Below are 22,999 nucleotides of genomic sequence, written 5' to 3' on the forward strand. Positions count from 1 at the left end.
CTCTGAACACCAACATTTAATAGTTTCTCACCATTTCAAAAATATTCTGTTTGTCTATTCTTTCTACTAAAGTGAATAACCTCACATTTCCCCACATTATATTCCATCTGCCACCTTATTGCCCACTCACTTAACCTATCTATAACTCTTTGCAGGCCCATTATGTCCTCCTCACAGCTTACTTTCCCATCGAGCTTTCTACAGACTATTACTTGTTTCCTTTTTGGAACAGTCGGTGGAATGTATGGATATGCCCCAGTTTGGTGGCAACATTTAGCGACAATGCTGGCGTGTGCCCATAGACCTGTGTGTTGATGAACCCCTGCTAATCAGACATGCTACTCGCCACATCTAGATTCTCAATTTGCCACACATGGCTAGTGGCTAACTTACTGGACAACATTGCCCTAGCCACAATGTTCACAAGACCCAGCACCCCTGCCGCCCCCCTACCCCCCCTCTCCTTTCCCACCCTCTGAGGCTATGGTTCCTTCCATTTACTCCAACTCAAAATACCCCAATTGCCTACTTCCTCCCCCGAACAGATTTCCACCCCCAAGTTTCTTTCTCACCTGCGCATGTTACAACAACTTCCACAACACCTCCTCTGTCCTAATGCTGGTACCCACTTCCAATACTTTGGCTCCTATCTTTAAGCAATTGGGCCTGAAAATTAGAGATCAAAATTGAGTACATCAGCAAAGCAACAGAGTTATGAAGAAGGAGGTGTCACGGAATAAGAGACCGAAAGAATGAGCGGACGAGCCAGAGAGAGAGACTGCAGTGAGAGGTATGCAGGTCATTGAGAGGGGGGGGGGGGGGGGGGGAAGCGGAAGACAAGAGAGAGAAATAGACAGAAAAAGGATGAGTGGGGAAAGCAAGTAGAGAAACAGTTCCAGGAAGAAAGGCACATGTTTTGTTGTCTGCAGATCAACCAGTACATTAGATTCTTTTTGTTTACCCTCAATGCTGAGGAATATTGCTCCATATAAATGTAAAACTAAATTGCCTTCACGTGAGCTAAGGGTGACTGTGTAAATTATATTGAATAAACAGTGAAGGTCTGTTACAGACAATCAATCAGAATGAACAAAATAGGGTAGATCCAGGTTTGTGTATAACAAGACAGCCTGCACCATTAGTTACTATGTAAGGAACAAATCATGGGCTTAGTAACATTTTGCATTGCTCGGAATTTGCTGTTATCAGGATTGCATAGATGTGGGTTCGACAGGATTATAAAAATCTGTTATTGTTTGGCTGTCTCCAAGCAACCTGGCATAATATTATCTCACAATCTCACTGTAAATGGTAGTGTGAAGTGGTGTCCTACATGTTCTTTGTTTTATTCTTCTACTGCCAACTTTTCAGTTCGTTATTTTTGAGACTTGAATTCAATGCAGTAATGAGCGGATGTGCCAATGCTTAGTATCCTGCCACTGATCTTTATTTCAAAACAAAACACATGGAAGGTTATTAGAAAATTGTAGGGTTTGCGGCCTTTGAGCTAATGTTTGCCGACACTCATTGGGATTTGTTTTTTAATATTAAAAAAAAATCCCAAGGCACCAATTGCTGTCTTTTGTGCTCAAGTCCCACTCCAGGGTCTTGTACAGAAAAATCTGGGCTGACACTCCAGTGCAGTGCTGAGGGAGAGCTGCATTGTTGGAGGCGCCGTCTTTCGGATGAGATGTTAAACCAAGGCCCTATCTGCTCTCTCAAGTGGACGTAAAAGATCCCATGGCACTATCTCGAAGAAGAGCAGGGGTGTTATCTCCGGTGTCCTGGCCAATATTTATCCCTCAATCAACATAACAAAAATAGATTATCTGGTCATTATCACATTGCTCTTTGTGGGAGCTTGCTGTGCGCAAGTTGGCTGCCACGTTTCCTACAGTACAACAGTGACTGCACTCCAAACATACTTAATTGGCTGTAAAGCCCTTTAAGACGTCCAGTGCTCTTGAAAGGCGCTATATAAATCCAAATCTTTCTTCTTCTTAATTCTAGGGCGCTGGTAAGCACAAATGAACACTTGCTGAGGGAGCTGAATGAAACGCGATCCCGACACAAGGCAGAAGTGGATCAGTTGCACTGGAGCTACATTCAGCTCAAAAAAACCATGGAGCCACCCTCCCGCACCACCACTGTGACAACATCTGGCAGCACGCCATCGTGCAGAGAGATTAAAAGCCACGTAGAGATAGAAGATCAGAGACATTGAAGAAAACCCCCCCCAAGAACTGTGAAATGAGCTCGAGGAAACAAATGACACAGAGCCCTGTGCAACACCATGTTGTTTAACCGAAAGCACCTCCCCTTCCATCAATACAAAGTTCAATAACTCATAGTCAGAGATGTGTCAAACGTGTCTACAGTACGTGTACCAAAGATAGAGATTTAACAATATTTAATTCATTTAACAAGGCTTCTTGTCTGGTTCAGAGCTTGTAATTTCTCACATCTTGTTCTGTCTACTAGTTTCCCCTCCACCTGGTTCCAAGTGCCCCGAAGTGTCAAAGCCCAGTCCTGCGGAAGCAGGTTATATTACAGCTACAATCATTTTGAATGCTTAGAGAGACTTTTACTTGTCTTTGCCTTATGTAAGCAAGTTCTCAGAACCTCAATCTAGCCTTCCAGTGTTTCACTAAACATACAAATAGTTTGAAATCCTATCAAGCAGCTCTCTATATATTTGGTTTCACTCGACATATTTTGTTACATTGCTTTCATCCTATGCAGCCTGCACATTTCACTCCAGAGCAAGTTATTGGTGTGTGGCATTAGTGACATAAAACATTTGTTTGAAATTCCTTTCCTGTTTTAACAAAAGGTGTTAGCCCTTTTAAACTAAATGAGCATTAATAGTTTGCTACTAATATATAGCGCAGTGTGCAGTGAAACTTTATGTCTTGAAATGCAAGATCAAATATTTTTACTTTGCAATTCAATTCACATTTTTAATGTATATATAATGTCCATGTTGTGGGTATTCATGTCGGTTAGGTTGGTTGCTGGTTGCAGAAATGGGTTGAAAGCTCACTCCTATGTTTTATTCCACAAAAAAATGTCAGTTTGCCTCCTGTAATTATGCAACTATATAGAGATTATCTTTTTTTTAAAAGAGAGGAAACACAATGATTTGTGTTATTACAGCAGGACTGGAGAGCAGGCAGTTTGAGAATTATTTGTTGTACATTCAAACTATAAAGCAGACGCCCACCGTTCTTGTACCTTTGAGATGTAGACTCCCTCTTTGTAAAACCTTTCTTTCCCTCCTCATGGTGGCCTCCCTGTTTGTTGTGCCATCCACAGCCAACAGGTGGCTCAGCCTCTGATTCCAGGCCCCTGCCAAAGCCACTCGTAAACTAAACACTGGGGCTTTAAGTACGAAAACAGACAATGGCGCTCGCTCCCTTCCTATAGGAATTTCTAGCTAACTCATGTAACCTTCCTATAGGAATTTCTAGCTAACTCATGTAATCTTCCTATAGGAATTTCTAGCTAACTCATGTAATCTTCCTATAGGAGCTTCTACCTAACTCATCACCATCTTACAGGAGCTTCTAGCTAACTCATATAACCTTCCTGTCCCTGGGCCCTCGTCTCTTTTGGGCCCCGAACTCCCACCTCTCCTGGGCCCCGATCACGTTGCTCTACAATCTCTAGCCGCACCTTCGCCCCGACCTCACTGCTCCTGCTGTACCAGCCCACGCTCCAATCAGCGACCTGGACCTTGCTGACGTCCAATCCAGTCGCCCTCTTCACTGCCATCGCCCTCCTGCACCAGCTTGCACTGCTCCCTGGAGTGATATTCCACCATGCTGCTCCCAAGCCGCTGATCGACGCTCCTTTTAAGGCCCCGACCTGCCACAGATGTTCCCTCGCAGGTCGGGGCTGCCACGCTGTTCCCAGTGTGATGTGTGTGTGCCCAAGGTCCGTGCAGCAGAGCTGATCTCCATTTGTGTTGGTTAATCCTTGCCACTGAACCAAGACCAAGCTCTGCCAAGCCTGTGTGGTGGCTGGTGTGCAACGGCCACCACACGTTAAAAAAATCCACGCACAGGCATCTTCCACCCTTTAATATGCAGTTCGGGACCTGGAGTATTAGGTCCTTCATGGAAACACCTGTGAGCTCATTGAACTCATCCCTTTTTGGCGTGGAAGCAAGTCATCCTCGATTCGAGGACCTGCCTAAGAAGAAGATGATAACCTTCCTATAGGTGCTTTCTAGTTCACTCTCATCACCTTCCTATGACAGCAAGTCAAAGGTCAGGAGGAAATGACCGAGCATCCCACCAGTCGAGTTCAGCCTGTATTGTTGATCTTAATTTATGTTTTATTTTCTTTCATTCTTTCTGGGTGCGAGTGAGCTGACTTCGATGTGAGGGAGACCAGGGCAGTGGCAGCACAGAATGATAGGCCACAGCTGTCATATTCTCATGGTTCATGCACAGCGAGTTCCTGACCCGTAATGATGATTTGAACAGAAGCCAAGGAATGCTCAAGAGGTAGGGAGAAACAGAGTTTGTCCTGTGCAGTTCTCATTAGTTCTCAAGTGATCAGTTATAATGAGCATTTACTGATCTCACAGGTGGATATGATGAAGAGCATATGGAAGAATATAATAGCTTGCAGAAAAAACTAGTGCCAATAACCCTGGTCAAAGCATGACCTACAAATACTAAAAACCTCACTATTCCCATGCATGTATCTGATGGTGCCAACTCTGAATATTGAAGCAGTGCTCTCAAAATTTTCAAAACTGCAAATGCCTCTTTTTCCAGGGTAGGAAATGATAATGACAGGAAAGCTATTATGTGCTCCATTTCCCCTTTGCACAACTGTTCATCATCATAGACGATCCCTCGAACAACAATGACATGCTTCCACATGAATTCACAGATGTTTCAATGGAGGACCTGATAGTCCAGTCCTGAACTCCAGTTAAAAGGGTGGAAGATGCCTGTGTGGATTTTTTTTAACGTGTGGTGACCGTTGCACATCAGCCACCATATGGGCTTGCCAGAGCTCAGCCTTTATCCAGTGGCAAGGGTTCACCAGGCTGACTGGAGACCTGCTCTGCTGCACGTAACGAGTGTGCACACATATCGCAGTTTGGGCTGGCCTGTGCTGCCCCTGGGTTCTTCTGGGCCCCGTACTCTCATTTGCCGCACCTCCGCCACGATCACTCACTGCTCCTCCGCCACAAAACACTCGCCGCGCTTCCGCCACGATCTCCCACCGCACCTCCGCCACGATCACCCACCGAATCTCAGCCACGATCCCTCAATGCTCCTCCGCCTCGATCAAATTGCCGCACCTCCACCACAACCTTCCCGCTCCTCTGCTTTACCAGAGCCCTGCCGATGCTCCAGCCCACGCTCCAAACAGCAACCTGGGTCCTGATGATGTCACCCAGCCGCCCACCTCGAAGCCGTCTTTTATGGCCTGACCTGTGGAGGTGTTCTCTCACAGTTCTCTCGCAGGTCGGGGGGCCAGGACCCGCCGTTCCAGCTCTTTTATGGCCTGACCTGCAGAGGGGGGCTGTTCAACTGTTATACGGCTAAAAACAGACAAAAAATATTCTAGTCGATTACTGGAGAATTGCGTAGAAATTACAACACGGAAACGAACCATTTGATCTAACCAGTCCGTGTCCGTATGTTAATCTCCCATACGAGCAGTAGTCCAAATCCCATTTGCCAACGCTGCTATATTAACAACTTGCGTTTATATAGCACCTTTAACGTAGTAAAACATCCCAAGGTGCTTCACAGGAGCGTTATCAAACAACATTTTGATACTGAGCCACATGTTAGGATAGGGTCAAAGAAGTATGTTTTAAGGAGTGTCTTAAAGGAGGAGAGAGAGGTTGAGGGAGGAAATTCCTGAGCTTGGAGCCTAGACAGCTAAAGGCATGGCCGCCATTCCCCTTATCCCTTTATTCCCCTTTCCTGTTTGGGGGGCATTTTAAAATACTAAAAACATTCTTTATTTCCCCAAGATTTTTTTTTAAGTGTTATCTCTTTGGAAGTATTCCTGTTATACTTTCTGTTTATCAAACATCTGGTATATCACCATATATGGTCTCTCTTCTTCTGTTGGGCACTATTGCAATGCAGTTGGGTATGGGAGCATTAGCAATTGGCTGAATGAACCCACATCAGATACCTCATGCTAGATTAGATGGACAGTACTTAATATTGAAGAGATTCATTTCACTTTTTTAAAAAGAATGGTTGTCAGTAATTCATTTGTTACAATGACATTTAAAGACGCCTAGTTTTTGACATGCTGTTTATTCCCTTTTCACGGGCCTATCACCAGCACTCTTCCTGGTCGTATCGCAAGGGTGATAGTGCATGCGGCAGGAATTTCCATTGCTTCCGATAACGGTAACTCGTGTGGCATCAAACTGGGTGAGAGGAATACAGTCAGTCACGGGAGCAGGAGTAGGGCACTCAGCCCCTCGAGCATGTTCTGTCATTCAATCAGATCATGGCAGATCTGAACCTCCACTCCTTTTACCCAACTTTGCTCCATATCTCTTGATATCCATATCCAACAAAAATCTTAAGTCACCTTCTGTCGCTTCTGCCCTAACCCTTCGATCATGTCCCTCTGTATTACGTTCCATCAAGAGAAAAGCAATGCTGACAAAGAATATCCCTTGTTCAATATGACAAAGCGTGTCCATCAGAACAAGAAGTAACAGGGTCCAGGCTCTGAAATGTACGGCTGTTTAATTGTGAGTCCAGTACTCAACAATCCAATGACATTTAAAATGGACATGATGAAATCAGTATTGAAAAATAAACAAGCTGTTGTTATTCTCGTGTGAATCCAGGGCAATAAAGGCATTCCAAAATGCAATATTTCAGTTTAAATTGTATATCTGTCATTGGAGCAAATTTGATGAGAGCCAATACACAAGTTGGGACTGAGTGACAATAAACTAGTTACCATGGCGGGGGGATTAAAATTTGTGGCCCGGAATTTGTGGTCAGTTCCTTGTTCCCCATCTCTGAGAATTCTGCGTTTTGATTGGCGAAGCAAAACCTTTCGTCACTGGCCCCAAAGTAAGCTTCGTACAAAGATCTCGCGATTTCTGTGTCGAGAAGTTTGGGTTTTCTGAAATCGGTGTAGTTTAATGGGAATCGCACTGTGCGAGCTGCTGTGACATCAACAATCTAAGCAGCCAATCAAAATGCAGAATTCTCACAGACGGGGGAACAAGGAAGTGGGCAAGTGCTTAAAATTTTAACTTTTTAAAAATGTTAGAGAGGGCAAAACAAAGATTGGGGCTCTCGCATGGGGAAAAGGCAAACCTAAAAAAATGAACAAACTTTTTAAAAAATCTTTTTTTAAGTTTCTTAAAAATGTTAATTTTTATAAAAATGGATAAATTTGACACTGCATAAATTAAAATTAGTTTTCCACGCCCATAACCTTTATTTAGCAGTCAATACGCTGTTAAATGCCCAGTTACACCTAATCCCCTTGGGTCTAACTTTGAATGGGGTATTTAACAGCGTAATTACTGCAGAAGAGCCAAAGTTTAACGCCAATTTCCTTGATTTGAGAGATTTCACTGATTGCCAGCTCTGTAGGGGAAGGGGCACAGCGCAGCCTGCAGAGGAGCAGTGAATGGCAGACCACAACTTCAGAATTTCTGCATTCGGCTGCGCATGTGTTAAATCCTGAAGTTGCGGTCAATTTCAAAAGCGAAATGACAGTGAACGCTGCTAGTTCGCCATCAGCACGTTCTAGGCCAATGTCTTGGAGCTGCCTTTGGACGTACTGTGAAACATCCCGATCTAGTGTTACAGATAAATCATTGCTGTTGTCTCCTTGTTGCAGGTGCAATATATGTCTAGACCTGGATTAGATACAATTTCAGTCAATTATGAAATGCCTCAGTTTTTTTCCCCAGCAAGCTTCCCTATGACCAAAGGACTTTGGAAGTAGCTTTTTAAAGTTTGTTTATTTAATGATTTCTTCCATTGGTTGATGTGTCAAAAGCTGTAATAATGTAAGTGTATTGGCATAAAGTTTGTGCCGGGGTGAAGGATCTGTGATGTTTGCTTTTCAACATTATGGAAATAATGTGGGTTTCTGCATGAAGAATCTGTGGGAGAGCAGACGGTTTCAAGGAATTTGTAGCATAGTTTTTTAAAGCTTCTTTTATAACTTAAACAGTGTGGAATTTTAAAGTGTTGAATCATAGTTAGTAGATTAACTGTTTCTATCCCAGGATAAACCTCCAGTGGTCTGACTTGTCCATCCAGATGCATAGATCCGATTTACTAACGATTGTAATAGACTATGGGCCTAAAAGGCAGACCCAATTATAAATCTTATTTGATCTGTGCACTGTTGTTTCAGGCTATTTGGCTTATCTTTACATTCAATTGTTTTTAGTACTATATGTAATGTATTATGGGTTATTTCTCTTTGAGGACTTTATTTGTTGTCTCAACACAAGTCTCTTAAGGTTAAAGTCCTTTGTTTGCTCCAGAGATCTGCTTTTCTCCCTAAATAGTTTCTGTACCCCTTCGCTATTTCTCCCGATAGTGTCCTGAGTCTTCAAAGGCAACATTAAGAGGTCTTGGGGTAGAAATTGCCCCCGGCCCCACCCCATTTCGATGGTTTTTACCGCAGCTGTGGTTCAGGTCGCCTCTTGAGCAACATTCGTCTTTGTTTTTTTTTTCCTTGGCTCCAGAAGTCACTTTAAATGGGGGTGGTGATCACGCTCGAGGAGCAGATACAGGGCAGTGGCAACACCTGTGGGGCGGAAGTTGGCGGTGCGGAGTGACCACCGCGATGATGTCATCATGGCGCGTCACCACGGCTCTCCCCTTCACTTAAAGGGGAGAGCCTCCCTGATTTTAAAACTTCCAGCCCACTGGGCCACCAGGGAGGGATTTGGCCGGGCCAGCGGCCTGACAACCAAGAGGGGGTGCCAGGCTACCTGTTGGCGGCCCGGCCGCATCCGGGGGCATAATTGTTGGGCCGCCATGGCAGTTGGCCGCCAAGAAAAAACATGGCGGCAGCAAGCCCTCCCCTTTAAGGGAAGATGCACTGCCATTGCAGAAGGCCACAGCCTCACTGGACCACCGGGGAAAATACAGGTTTTGGCACCGCTGGGCAGGCTGAAGATTTTTCGGAGGGGAATGTCGGGGAGCGGGGGTTAGATCGGCGGTGCGCATGGTAATGATGCGCTTACCACGGATCGGCAGCAGTGGCGGGGTGGAGATCGGGGTACCGCCAGGAAAACTTGGGAGGGCAATTGGGCAAGCAGCAGCCATTCCACGAAAAGTCGGCGGCCACTCTACTCCGCAGCATGGTCGCCGATTTGCGGTGGTAATAGGCCTTAAGGAAAGGGGAAATTTCTGCCCCCTTGTCTCTTGCCTCCATTTCCCATTCCCGTTCCATCCATCTCTCATCTTCGCTCTCCAATGATAAACAGACCCTCACGTAGCCCCCCCCCCGCATTGGTGCAGAGCCGATTCACTTGACGGCCCTGTGCTAATCTGCGCCTCTATCTGTATCAAGTTCCAAACAAGCAGGAAATTGTTTTAAAATTGTTTTGCGGGTCAGTCTCTGTACACTGAAGATTGTGGGTTATACAGTCAGTCTCGTCAGCTATGTCGTTCATTCTTTGTCTTAACTATATTAGAATACTATGAAATCAATTTAAACCCAGAAGTGGTCTGTCCTACCAGATTAACAGCAGCACACCTGGTGGTGATAATTAAAATGTGCATCATATTATTGGTTAATATCTAAAACTATAGTATTTCCCTTTCCCCTGTTAAATTCTGTTGTTAGCTTAAGCCTATTGTTCCACTATATCATAAAATCTTATACAGGAGGAGGCCATTCAACCCATCATGCCTCTACTATACAATTAGACAGGTATGCTAGTTTATAGATTTTATGTTGTGTTGTAATCATTTTAAGCAACATTAATGTAGCACAAATCCCAGCTAGTATTACTGCTGTAAGCAATGCATGCTCAGCAAGCTGGATAATCTCAAACCTTTGTAATGAAGAAATTGCATGTGGTGGTATAATAATGGGGTTTAAAATGATGACGGGTATCTAACATTTATTCATAAACCAGTGCACCTGCCCTAGGTATTTTTCTAAAAGTGGCTTATTACTGGAGCAGTTTCAATAATGTTACAAAGTGAGGTTCCAGGGATTTAACTTTTTTCCTTCTGTTTTAAATCCCATTTGCAAGAAACTTTAGTGCCATAAAGCTCAATTGTTAATTTCATACTCTTCGTGTTTGAATCACATTGGCGTCTTACCTTATAGTCTACGCTCCCCTGAAAGCATTAAGAGAATTAAGTGGCTTATGATGTCATCATTCATCAGAAGCTCGCATGCACCACTTTTAGGACAATGGGGCCGGTTGAGGCAATGGGCCTTGGGCAGTCCTGAAACAACGTCCGCCATTATTTTGATTTGGCCCCCTGGGTGGAGTTGTGCCCTTTGTTGCACTGAAGGTTTGGATGGCGTTCTCCTGCCTCCATTGGGAAAGGTCCATGGCTCCACCCAAAAAATTATAAATGTGGCTTTTTGAATAACTGGGCAAATTGATTGGCAATGCCGCTGGTCCTCTGACCTTAATAAAAGACTGGAAAATTCACAGCACCGTCTGCATTGACATGTCATGGAGGTATTTGTCACAGGCATTCCTGTTGTGCTTATACTGTCTTGACCTGGGAACCATCTGCGCTTCCTAATACTTCTCGTAACAGATTGGCCAGCGAGACTGTTAAGTGGTTTAATGTCATCATTAAACTGTTGCATATCACAAAGCCCACAGCTATGTACGAACATAGAGGGAAAATCTCTGAACTGTTCATTACGTTGTTTCCATTTTTATAATAAAATCAAAGATTTAATTACTAAATATTTATATTTGTAGAAATATTTATTAATTTTGTAAGTTCAGTATGACTACTGTTTTGTGATTGCAAGATGTGTATGTTTTTATAATCTAATTAAAATGTTCTTTTCAAATGGTATTTATCCTGTTGAGTATTTAATTCATCCCAAGTCGACCCATGGTGTCATTGTCAGCCTGGAATTAAACCCCAGTGGAGACATTGAACTGCTATATTGAGGGGGGAAGGGGGACTAGTTATGTATTTTGACTGACCTAGCAGTAGTACAACAGATCGCTCCAGTCTCTATCTGGCTTTGTTTTAGTGAAGCTATGAGCCACTCTTAAGTTATTTTGGTCCCCGCTTTAGATATCTGCCAACACTGGACAAGCAGACAATTCGCTGCCCTTCAGTTGGAAACTGTGATGCAACTGGAGGCGGTCTCTCGAACGATGCTGACTTGCTTCCACGAGCGTTCACAGATGTTTCAATGAAGGACCAGATGTTTCAGTCCTGAACTCCAGTTGAGGGGGTAGAAGATGCCTGTCCGTGAATTTTTTTTAACATGTGGTGATCGTTGCACATCAGCACTGCCCCACACTTGTACAGCTGATCCTGGGAGCTTAGCCATATGCAGAACACAGACATAAGCCCATGTTCACCAACATTTTGCATTCCTATATACACTTAACGTAGTAAAACATCCCCAGGAGTTTCTCTGGAGCATTAGCAGACATAAGTTAACACCAAATCACAAAAGGAGATATTAGGTCAGGTGACCAAAAGCTTGGTCAAAGAGGTAGGTTTAAAGGAGAAGCACGGCAGGGAGGTGGAGAGGTGTGGGTAGGGAATTCCAGAGCTTGACTCAGACAGCTGAAGGTGCAGCAGCCAATGGAGGGGCGAAGGAAATTGGATGCACACGAGGCTAGAATTGGAGGAACGTAGAGTTTTCAGAAAAATCTGAAACCAAGTTACCCGCACCTCAATAACCACAAAACTTCCTCCGTCCCTGTAAAAGTTTTCTTCACAAATTGCATCTCTTTTTAAAAAAAAGAGAGATGCAAACAGAAATTAGAATCAAAAGCTACAATATTGGCAATGGAAGATATTACAAAAAGTGACTTCAAATAAAATCTGTTGATAAACCTTTTATCTTTCAATTGCACTTTGTAATGATAAATAGTTACAAATTAAGACCTTGTAACTTCAAAACAAAACAAACATGTGAGTAGGAAACACGGCAGCCAAATTTGTGCTCAGCAAGATCACACAAACAGCAATAAGATACATGGCCAGATAGTCGGTACCACAACCGTTCCATGAGTCCCTTAAGCAAGGGGGGAAAAGAGAACAGTATGGGGAGGAGGTGGGGGGAAGAAAATCCATTGATAGTATTTAATAGAAGAGTTTGCAGCTTGGAATTAAATGGCATGAACCACTTTAAATATAACAAACTTTGCTACCGACTATTTGGAAATATTGCCGACCAGCATTACAAAATAATCTTGCACTATTTGCAGGAAGCTCGAAGGCTGTGACGGCACGGTGGCTTGGGTATTAGTGCCACCTAGCAACTGGAGGACTCAAAAGGTAAATAGAACAGTGAAGGAGGTGGCTAACTATTAAGTCACGTGAGCAAATGTTACCTTGCGTCACAAGGTGTGACACAGGAAGTAAGTCATGACAAGAGGAAGTGTGCAAAGGCACCAGAATTTGAAAATGGTTGTCAAAGAAATTTCATGCCACAGTATAATGTTCTAACAATGGCGTGTACCATGAGTGAAGGGTACTGCCCCCCCCCCCCCCCGCCCTCTCATTACTACCCCTTTAAGTAAATAAATAAATCTCAAAACTTTGCTCGGCTTTGATGGCAGGAATTCTTCATTGTTGACTTCCCTATGACATCATAACGGCGGGGTTATGTCATACACAGTCACATGGAGAGACCATAGTTTGGAGAAAACTATTTCTAAATATAGCGTGCAAAAATATCTGGCAATATTAAGCACAAGTTTACAATCAGAATTTTCTGCACACATGCCCATGATTATAACTAGTCTGAATGCATGAGTTCAACACCAATATTCACGCGTAGCAAGACGTTTAAAATGTTCTGAGGGTTTAGGGATCAAGCAGTGTGCAACAACAACTTGTATTTGTGTAGTGCCTTTAACGTAGTTTAACGGCACTTCATAGGAGATAAAAATAAAATTGACACCAAACTGCATAAGTAGAAATTAGCGCAGGTGACCAAAAGAGGTAGGTTTTAAGGAGCGTCTTGAAGGAGGAAAGAGGCAGAGAGGTTTAGGCAGGGGAATTCTAGAGCTCGGGACCTAGGCAACAGAAGGCACGGCCATCAACAGTTAAGCGATTATAATCACGGATGCTCAGGAGGGCAGAATTAGAGGAGCGCAGACATCTCGGTGGGGGGGGGGGGGTTGTGGGGCTGGAGGAGATTACAGAGATAAGGGGGGTGGGGGGGTGGGGTGCGAGGCCATGGAGGGATTTGTAAGTAAGGATGAGAATTTTGAAATTGAGTGTTGCTTAACTGGAAGCCAATGTAGGTCAGCGAGCACAGGGGTGATGGTGTGAGCAGGAATTGGTGCAAGTGGCATCCTAAACTAAGATGCTCACAGATTTATATCAAGATGAATTAAATTACTAAGTCTCCAGAATAGCATAAGGGACCCTACTGAACAAATGTTACAACAGGTTAAAAATCACAATTGGGATTTTGCCGATATTTTCTTATAAGAACAGCAGAAAGATTTTTTTTTAAAAAAGCTAATAAAATTGAGAGCAAGCAAAGCCGTACAAATATAACTAGCAATAATAATGATCTGCTTTTGAAGTATCAGACCAAAATCATAATGATATCACTGTTCGGATTCATGAAAATAAATTACATCGCACCTAATAGTTTTGCAAATAGAATTTTATTTCATTACCCTTCTTACAAAATTTAGTCAGTCAGAGTTTACGATGTACTTTTCAGTGACGATATTTGGCAGCCACTAATAGAGCTCGCAATGTAGAAAAATAAGAGAGTAAATCTATGGAGAGAGAACTATTCACGACACCCGTAGCTTCTAACCCTATTAACCTTCAGGCCATGCATCCTTTCCATTACTGTTTAGTGAAGGAGGGATAGAATACTGATTAAAGTGCTTGGCTTCGGGCGAGATTAGAACCAATGCATTCAAGCACTGTGCAATGAAAGTCAGTTTGGCTACAATTACAAGTCTTGATTTGTATCAAGAATTAGTCGTGATTAGAGCTTCAGTTTGTTGAATTGTAATAAAACAGAAACTTAAATCTGGGTGTCTCCACAGTGCAAATTCAGCCAATAGCAGAAACTGTCCCAAATTCAGCAGCACACCAATCTCAGCTCACCGAATATGTCCTATTTACCTTACCGAAGAAGCAGCAATTAGCCATGCTGTGAAGTGGAAACTGTACCCTAGAGTAAGGCGCACAATGGGAACTGTCTATTTATATACAGGTTGAAGTTAGGATTTGTAAGATTAAACAATGACAAGGCATTCTAATTGTATTTTTAAAGAGTATGATACAATTAATGATAAACAAGCCAATTGTAACGCAGCAGTAATCTGTGGATTATTGCAGTATGGATATTTTGATGCGGTTACAGCCTACAGCAGGTCTGTACATGCTTAGATCAGCTATTTACATATAATGAGGTATTTAATTTCAACACAAACTCTCACTGCAGAGCAATGTTTGAAGCCTTTTACAATGTGTCACAACACCACATCTAGAGCTTTATATTTCTGTTGCACTTAATTATTTTCCCTTTACGTGCTGAATTTTCTTTGAGTACCACAATAATTGCAGTGATATTATAATGTTAGTACCATAGACCCGCCATTACTCATCAAACAGTGGTCCAGGTCTACCTGCCACAGTGGGGACAAGTTTAACCAGTTCTTAAGACTGTCATACCTCTGAGGCGATGCAAGCCTGCCCTTACACCAGGAGGCATTTGACTCCTATCAGACAGGTACAGCAAGTGATCAGGAAGGCCAATGAAATCTTGGCCTTTATTGCAAAGAGGATGGAGTATAAAAACAGGGAAGTCTTGCTACAAGCTTTATAAAAAGGTATTGATGAGGCCACACCTGGAATATTGCGTGCAGTTCTGGTTTCCATATCTACGAAAGGATATATTTGCTTTGGGGGCAGTTCAGAGAAGGTTCATTAGTTTGATTCCGGGGATGAGGGGGTTGACTTATGGAGGAAAGGGCGAGTAGGTTGGGCCTCTACTCATTGGAATTCAGAAGAATCAGAGGTGATCTTATCGAAACGTATAAGATTATGAGGGGGCTTGACAAGGTGGATGCAGAGAGGATATTTCCACTGATGGGGGAGACTAGAACTAGAGGGCATGATCTTAGAATAAGGGGCCGCCCATTTAAAACTGAGATGAGGAGAAATTTCTTCTGAGGGTTGTAAATCTATGGAATTTGCTGTCTCAGAGAGCTGTGGAAGCTGGGACATTGAATAAATTTAAGACAGAATTAGACAGTTTCTTAAACGATAAAGGGTTATGGGGAGCGGGCGGGGAAGTGGAGCTGAGCCCATGATCAGTGAATAGCGGAGCAGACTCAAGGTGGCTGATGGCCGACTCCTATTTCTTATGTTCTGAATTGATGGAGGAATAAGTATTAGGTAGTGGAGAAGATCACTGATTGAACCTCTCCTTCATAGAAGATCGAGGTCAAATTGGGGGTGGCAGTAGGGAAGGAAAAACAAAAGGCGGGCCTAGATATAAACAGGAAGTAGAAGACTGGACGGAAATATCTAGCATATTTTTGCAGAAAAACATATTTCATTTTAACAAATACTCAAACTTTTGGGACTGGCACCAGAAAGCGTGACCTTATTCTCGGAGTATGAATATGTCAATTAAAAGGAGGTTAAATAAAGAACATTCCCATGTTGTCAGTGATGGAATGTGTAGTCAGCTCCTCTGAACTCTGTCACGATGATGCTCATTCCAGCTGCTGAAGAATATCATTTGTCCATTTGCCTTGCATCATGAGCAATTCACAAAGCATAGTAGCCAACTGGTCTGCTATTTATATAAAACATTGAAATTATTTGTTTCCTCATTACAATGTCAATTAAAATCTTCACATCCGTAAGTCTTCATGCATTGCTCCTCTCGATATTACACTTACAATCTGGGTCTTCCTGTGCACTGGGGAGATATCAGGAGCAAAGTGTTCAGAAGGGGTTCAGCTATCGGGCTAAAGCTTTTGTTCATTCATTCATTGCCTTCGCAACTACAGCAGGGCCATTCCATAAAGTGCAGAATCAACCTTCTGAAGCGTGCAGAGAAAGTAATTCACCGAGAAACTCCCAAGATAGAATAGCTCTCAACTTAAGAATAGAAGGTAGGTTCACCTGAATGCATTAAAAGTGGAATGAAATGAAGTAGCAATGTGCCAGGAACAAAGGGGACTGACCATGTGCCAGTTTCCAATTCCTCATTTTAAGACAGGAGGCAAGGATGTGTGGTACAAGGTCCATCGCTATCACATACATAATGGCTATAATACATTCTACTCCCTTTAAGAGAAGCACTGGTTGAAGGATGTCTATCTGAGGCTAGTAGAACTTGTGCCAACCATGCATTTTTAGAACCAGAATTATAATCAAGTTCAGTATAACCATTTTACAGCCTCTACATGGTTATAACCAGAACCGAACAGGGCCCGGAGAAATATAGTTCCTGTATTTTACTTGCAAAATTATGTTGCATAACCAAACATCAGTCAGTTGTTTTGAAACGTGATGAAAACACTTTTTTTTTTACGGACCCTATATGTGGTTACATAGGCTTGGCCATGTTCACTTGTGCAAGGTTGTATAAGTATCATTTAGTTTCCTTCAACATAAGGCATTCAACATAAGGCTTCCAACTTTTGACTCAGAATCATCATTAAAACTGTTGGAATTCTTTCATCCCATTCCCAGCGGCAGAAAGATATCAGGATATCGACAGGCGTGTGATGCTATTGAAGATGTAAATCATCTGTGCTGTCCTCATTATCAGATTGTCCAATGTACCTCATCCATAACGTCAGCTTAAGACTGACAGTCATTGCTGCTGGGCACAAATTTTTTAGTCATACAGTTCTTTTCTCTGGCGTCTGCGAGTGACCTTCCTCAAGCTCACTTGCTACTGTCGCCGGTTCCAATCCTGCTTTCTTCAAACAGCTGATGGTGACTCTTATTGTCACTTTAGATCTTACTGATGGTTTTTTTTTGCCAGGCATTTGGGGCAGCTCGGACAAAGAGTCCTGTCTCATTTACGCCAGACACAATCGTTAAATCGGTAGTGGCGAACTATGTGTTACCATCGTGATGTCTGCAGATACCTTCTCCAACAACCTCTTTGCAATAATGCATTTTCTCCATTGAGAAAACCATTCATTAGCTGTGGTGAAGTATCTCTTTCCTTTGGGAACACACACTTTTGAAAGACATTTTGGATGACATGTTGGCGTCTTTCCTATGTCTGCTTCTCCGACGTCTGTTTCTTGGTTCTTTAGCACCTTTCAATTACCATTTTGTGAAACATCAGAATACTTGGTCATTTTTCTCTGTCTCATCAATTGCTGTTGGAAGGGTCATCTTGTCATGTGAGGAAAGGGCAATGATCTTCTACCTAGCAAAAGTTCCGGTTCTTAACATGCAATTGGTTGGAATCTATTCAAAGGGATGGCTATAATTCACCAAGCTGAAATGGTCCAAATGCTTGTGACACTGAACTATCTGGAGGTGTCCATTCGAAGGTTGGCCCTCTGATCAGGGTATTAATGTCCATCAGTGATGCCTATACTTAATCATCAAGAGTCATTCAAAAGCAAGAAAGATTGTCACAACTGGTTAAGGATTGGGGGACACTATCTATATTTGCAGTTGGAGGCATAAATAACTTGCTCGACTTTACGAATTGTCTAAAATAAGTGCCAATGATTTTTCTAACCGACGAAATACTTTGAAATGGACAAAAATGATTTGGGTTCCTACTTTTGATTCTTTCAGCCAAGGCTGCCTGGGGAGCAGATACATTCGCGATGGAGGTGGTGTGTATGTTTGAAAAAAAAACTTAATTGGGTTTAGTTCCTTTTACTTTCTGGTCATATGTGCCGGCGTGTTTGTATCCCGCTACGTAGCCAGTATCGTGAACCAGATACTCTCTGCCCGCTCTTCCTCTGCCTTTTCCGCTCTGATCAAACCTTTCCTTGTGGGAACCGGTGAATTTTGAGGTGTCTGTAAGTCGTGTCAATGTGGGAGACAGCACAGTTTTCTGCAGAGAAATCAATAAAAACATTACCCTTAAAAAATAGAACTTCTTTTGTGCAAAGTTTTTAAGAAATGTGGTTTATTGCAGGATTGTAACAGGGCGTCAGTCTTGGCTCAATGGATAGCACTCTCTCGCCTCTGAGTCAGAAGATTGTGAATTCAAGTCCCATTCCAGGGACTGGAGCACAAAATCTAGACTGATACTCCAGTGAAGGAGTGCTGCACTGTCAGAGGTGCTGTCTTTCAGATGAGACGTTAAACTGAGGCCCCTTCCGCCTGCTCAGGTGGACGTAAAAGATTCCATGGCATTATTTCAAAGAGGAGCAGGGAGTTCTCCCCCAGTGTCCTGGTGAATATTTATCCCTCCAGCAACCAACATCTCTTTTTTTAAAAAAAATGATCTGGTCATTTATCTCATAGCTGTTTGTGGGAGCTTGCTGGTCGCATATTGGCCGCTGTATTTCCTACATTACAACAGTGACTACACTTCAAAAGTACTTAATTGGTTTTAACACATTTTGGAACATTGTGAGGTCATGAAAAGTGCTATATAAATCCAGTCTTCTTCCAGTTTGATGTTTGCAAAGAGTCAACTGTTCCATTGCTTCTTCACGAACAAAATTTGTCCAGCATTTGTACTTTGTTCACAAATGCGTAGAGCTAGGCTCAACAGATATCTGTACAATAATAGAACACCTTACGATGGTGTCTCCAAACAGGTGTTGCAAGATTTACGAAGGGTCCTCTATTTGCAGACCATAAGTTAGCTTTTTTGGTAACTTTAGTCTCGACCCCAGAGAACATTATTTCCTACAGCAAGTGTGATGTTACAGCTGTGGAGGCAACCAGATTAAGCATTCACCAATATTAGTTACTGAACGATGACAATGCAGGGAGCTTAAGCTAGAACATTAATGCCAAGCCCAGTACTTAATCCAAATGTTTTGCACTATCAGCAAATAGACAAAGAACTGGCATGTATATAGCGCCTTTCATGTCCTCAGGACGACCCAAAACACTTCACATCCGATTAATTACTTTAAGTGCAGTCGTTATTATGCACAGCAAGATCCCACAAATAGCAATGAGATAAATGTCTACTGCTTTACTTCAAAAAGTTTCACAGGAACTTGTCAAACTGAGGCCCCGTCTACCTGCTCAGATGAACATCTTTTCTGAAAGACAACATCTCCGACAGTACAGCACCCCCTCAGTACTGCACTGAAGTGTCGGCCTGAATTCTGGCTTGAAGTAGTGGTTATATTACTGTCATCACAGGCAGTCCCTCGGAATCGAGGAAGACTTGCTTCCACTCAGTTCTCAGGTGGCTGTACAGTCCAATGCGAAAATTACAGTCTTTGCCACAGGTGGGGCAGACAGTGGTTGAAGGAAAGGGTGACTGGGGAGCCTGGTTTGCCGTACACTCCTTCACTGTCTGCGCTTGATTTCCACATGTTCTTGGCGGCGAGACTTGAGGTGCTCAGTGCCCTCCCGGATGCTCTTCCTCCACTTTGGGTGGTCTTGGGCCAGGGATTCCCAGGTGGCGGTGGGGATGTTGCACCTTTATCAAGTAGGCTTTGAGGGTGTCCTTGAAATGTTTCCTCTGCCCACCTGGGGCTCGCTTGCCATGTCGGAACTCAGAGTAGAGCGCTTGCTTTAGGAGTCTCGTGTCGGGCATGCGGACGATGTGGCCCGCCCAGCAGAGCTGGTCTAGTACGGTCATCATCATAGGCAATCCCTCGGAGTCGGGAAGACTTGCTTCCACTCCTGAAGTGAGTTCTTTGAAGGCTGAACAGTCCAATACGAGAGCCAGAGACTCTGTCCTGGACGAATAATCGAGAGAATAGTTCAAATCTCATCATGGCAGTTTGAGAATTTGCAATCCGTTTAAAAAAAAATCTGGAATCGGTAAAAGTGACCATGAAGAGTGTCATAAAAACCCAACTGGTTCACTAAAATCCTTTTGGGAAGCAAACCTGCCATCCTTACCCAGTCTGGCATATATTTGACTCCAGACCCATACCAATGTGGTTGCCTTTTATCTGCCCTCTGAAGTAATCCAACAAGTCACTCAGTTGTATCAAACTGTTCAAGGAGGCCCATCACCAGCACCTTCTCAGGTCAACTAGGTATGGGCAATAAATCCCAGCCTTGCCAGTGCTGCCCACATCCCGAGAATAAATAATGGGAAAAGCAATTCAATAAGTGACTGACTTCAATTTTTTATTACAAACTGCATTGTGTTGGGATGAAATCTCTTGTCAACACTTTCTGCTAAACCTGAAAGTAGCAGAGTGTTTAATACATTCAACCAAACAAATTCAACCAAAATAAACACTGAAATTCCTTCATCGCACACTGATCCGCTATTTAAATAACTTCTGTGGGATGACAATTGCTGCTAAACTTCCCCTGTACAAGGAGAGCATGGGAAGTCTTTATTCAACAGCTGGGTATTTCCTTTTAAAATGGGAGACTGTCTGTTGTGTAGGATAAAAAAGGTTATGTAATGTATTTGTGAGAAAATAAACAAGCTCTTGACATACCGTTACCCCTGAAATGAGGGGGGAATTTCCTTCAATTAACTTGTGAATCTCCTGGATTGCTTCCTCCTTGATCTTCCCTTTAAACCTCTTCTGTGCAAGCTCTTCAAGAGCATCCTTAAATTGGTCAAAGGTGATAGTCCGAAAAGATTTCGCCCTGGAAGACAGATCCTCAGACATTAGAAAGACATGCTAGGGATTTTTTTTTAAACCAATTCCTGAGATTTTCCAACATGTGATCTCTCACAAAATATATCCCATACTCTTTAATACTCCTGGATTTATAGAATAAAACACTTGCATTTATAATCACACCTTTCATGATCTCAAATAGAGGGTATTTGAGGGTAAGTTTTTTACCCAGGTGGTGGTGGGGGTCTGGAACTCACTGCTTGAAAGAGTGATAGAGACAGAAACCCTCACCACATTTAAAAAGTACTTGGATGTGTACTTGAAGTTCCGTAACCTACAAGGCTATGGACCAAGAACTGGAAAGTGGAATTAGGCTGGATAGCTATTTTGTCGGCCAGCGTGGACACGATGGGCCAAAATGGCCTCCTTCCATGCTGTAAATTTCTATGTAGGGAAATGCAGCAGCCAATTTGCACACAGCAAGGTCCCACAAACAGCAATGAGATAATGACCATATAATCTGATTCAGTGATGTTGGTTGAGCGATACACAGTCTGGAGTAAGTTACAAGCAGCAAGAGGTGGAGGAGTTCAGCGGACAGGAGGAGTCAGCGGAAATTTAACCAGAAATATGCAGCACGTCCTGTGATATATATTTTGAGTTGATGAGTTTAATTTAATTCCATTTTTCTTGGCATCTCCTTGCTCAACCCAAGTAGAAAGTAGTCAGCCTTTCACAATTTAATCATAAGCTTTGCACTCGAGCGCTATTGTACCAAATGGTTTGACCTTTAGGTGATCTCAGGTTTTATTTCAGCGTATATTCCAGGGAATAGCAGTCCCTTTGTATTACATCATATATTGGAGTTGCCATATTCTCCTGCACGATAAATTTTCAATATCCTTTCTGGCCTAATCAAGTGGCATATAATGAAAGAACTTGTATTTCTATAGCGCCTTTCATGATCTCAGGACATCCCAAAGTGCTTTACAGCCAATGAAATACTTTTGAAGTGTAGTCTGTGTTGTAAGAGGAAATGGGGAAGCCAATTTTCACACAAAAAGCAGTGAGTTAAATGACCAGATAATCTGGTTATTGGTTGAGGGATAAATATTGGCTGAACATTGGGGAGAACTCCACTGCTCTTCTCCGAAATAGCGCTGCAGAATCTTTTATGTCTACCTGAGAGGGAAAATGGGGCACGGATTTTAAGTCTCATCTGAAAGACACCACCTGCGACAGTGCAACAACTCCCTCAGTATTGCACTGAAATGTTAACCTAGATTGTGTGTTCAAGTCTCTGGAGTGGGGCTACTGAGCCACGGCTGATCAACAATTTACATTGTCCACCATGAACCCTCAGTAGGCAAGAAAAGTAATGCCAAAAAACAGCAAATCAATCATGGTAGAAAATATGAGATACTATCCCTATTTCTATACAAGGTGATGAGTAACACAATCTAGAGTGTACCACGAGGTAGTGACACATGTTTAGGTCGAGATAGTTTTGATGAGCCACTTGAGTTTTATAGAATCTTACAGTACAAAAGGAGGCCATTCGGCCCTTCGTGCATGCTCTTTGAAAGAGCTATCTAATTAGTCTCATTTCCCTCTACATTATTTTGATTTTTAAGTATTTAGCCAATTCCCTTTTGAAAGTTACTATTGAATCTGCTTCCACCATCCTTTCAGACAGTGCATTCCAGATCATAACACAGTGCATTCCAGATCATGCGTAAAAAAAGTTCTCTTCACCGCCTCCTTGGTTCTTTAGCCAATAATCACTAGAGAGAAAATGGGGGTGGAAGCATGGGAAAAAAATAAATTAGAGACCAAAAAATGATATTTCACTTAATCCTCATTGTTCGTCAGAGGAAGGTTTTGATCCCATCCATTTGAGTTGGATTGAAACCCAAGTTCGCAGGAGAGTGGGTTGAATTCTAGCTCACTGTATCACTTCAAAACATAAATTATTCACAAAGCTGTCTTCACAGATAAATATTTGAGGTTAATGTACTGCACAGCCTCATGCTGGAATATTCTCTTTAAATAAAAAGTCAGGTTACATATACAGAAGTTAAAGGTTAC

At 42.7% G+C, this 22,999-nt stretch overlaps 2 protein-coding genes across 3 annotated transcripts in view; one reads left to right on the forward strand and one right to left on the reverse strand.

Moving 5' to 3' along the window:
• The window catches only part of cep72 (centrosomal protein 72), a 230,603-nt gene extending 219,614 nt beyond the window's left edge, over positions 1–10,989 (forward strand). For both annotated transcript variants that reach the window (XM_070880485.1, XM_070880486.1), the window contains one exon: positions 2,011–10,989. In XM_070880485.1, coding sequence (XP_070736586.1) covers positions 2,011–2,224 — 214 coding nt within the window. In that variant the 3' untranslated portion in view covers positions 2,225–10,989. The remainder of the gene's footprint in view (positions 1–2,010) is intronic.
• Positions 10,990–13,854: 2,865 nt separating this feature from the next.
• The window catches only part of LOC139263781 (tubulin polymerization-promoting protein-like), a 65,459-nt gene continuing 56,314 nt past the window's right edge, over positions 13,855–22,999 (reverse strand). Inside the window, exons 3-4 of the mRNA XM_070879828.1 lie at positions 20,783–20,936; positions 13,855–18,240 (exon numbers count right to left, since the gene is read on the reverse strand). Coding sequence (XP_070735929.1) covers positions 18,040–18,240; positions 20,783–20,936 — 355 coding nt within the window. The 3' untranslated portion in view covers positions 13,855–18,039. The remainder of the gene's footprint in view (positions 18,241–20,782; positions 20,937–22,999) is intronic.

This window comes from Pristiophorus japonicus, chromosome 5 (assembly GCF_044704955.1).
Source record: "Pristiophorus japonicus isolate sPriJap1 chromosome 5, sPriJap1.hap1, whole genome shotgun sequence".
In the NCBI taxonomy this organism is placed as follows: Eukaryota; Metazoa; Chordata; class Chondrichthyes; family Pristiophoridae; genus Pristiophorus; species Pristiophorus japonicus.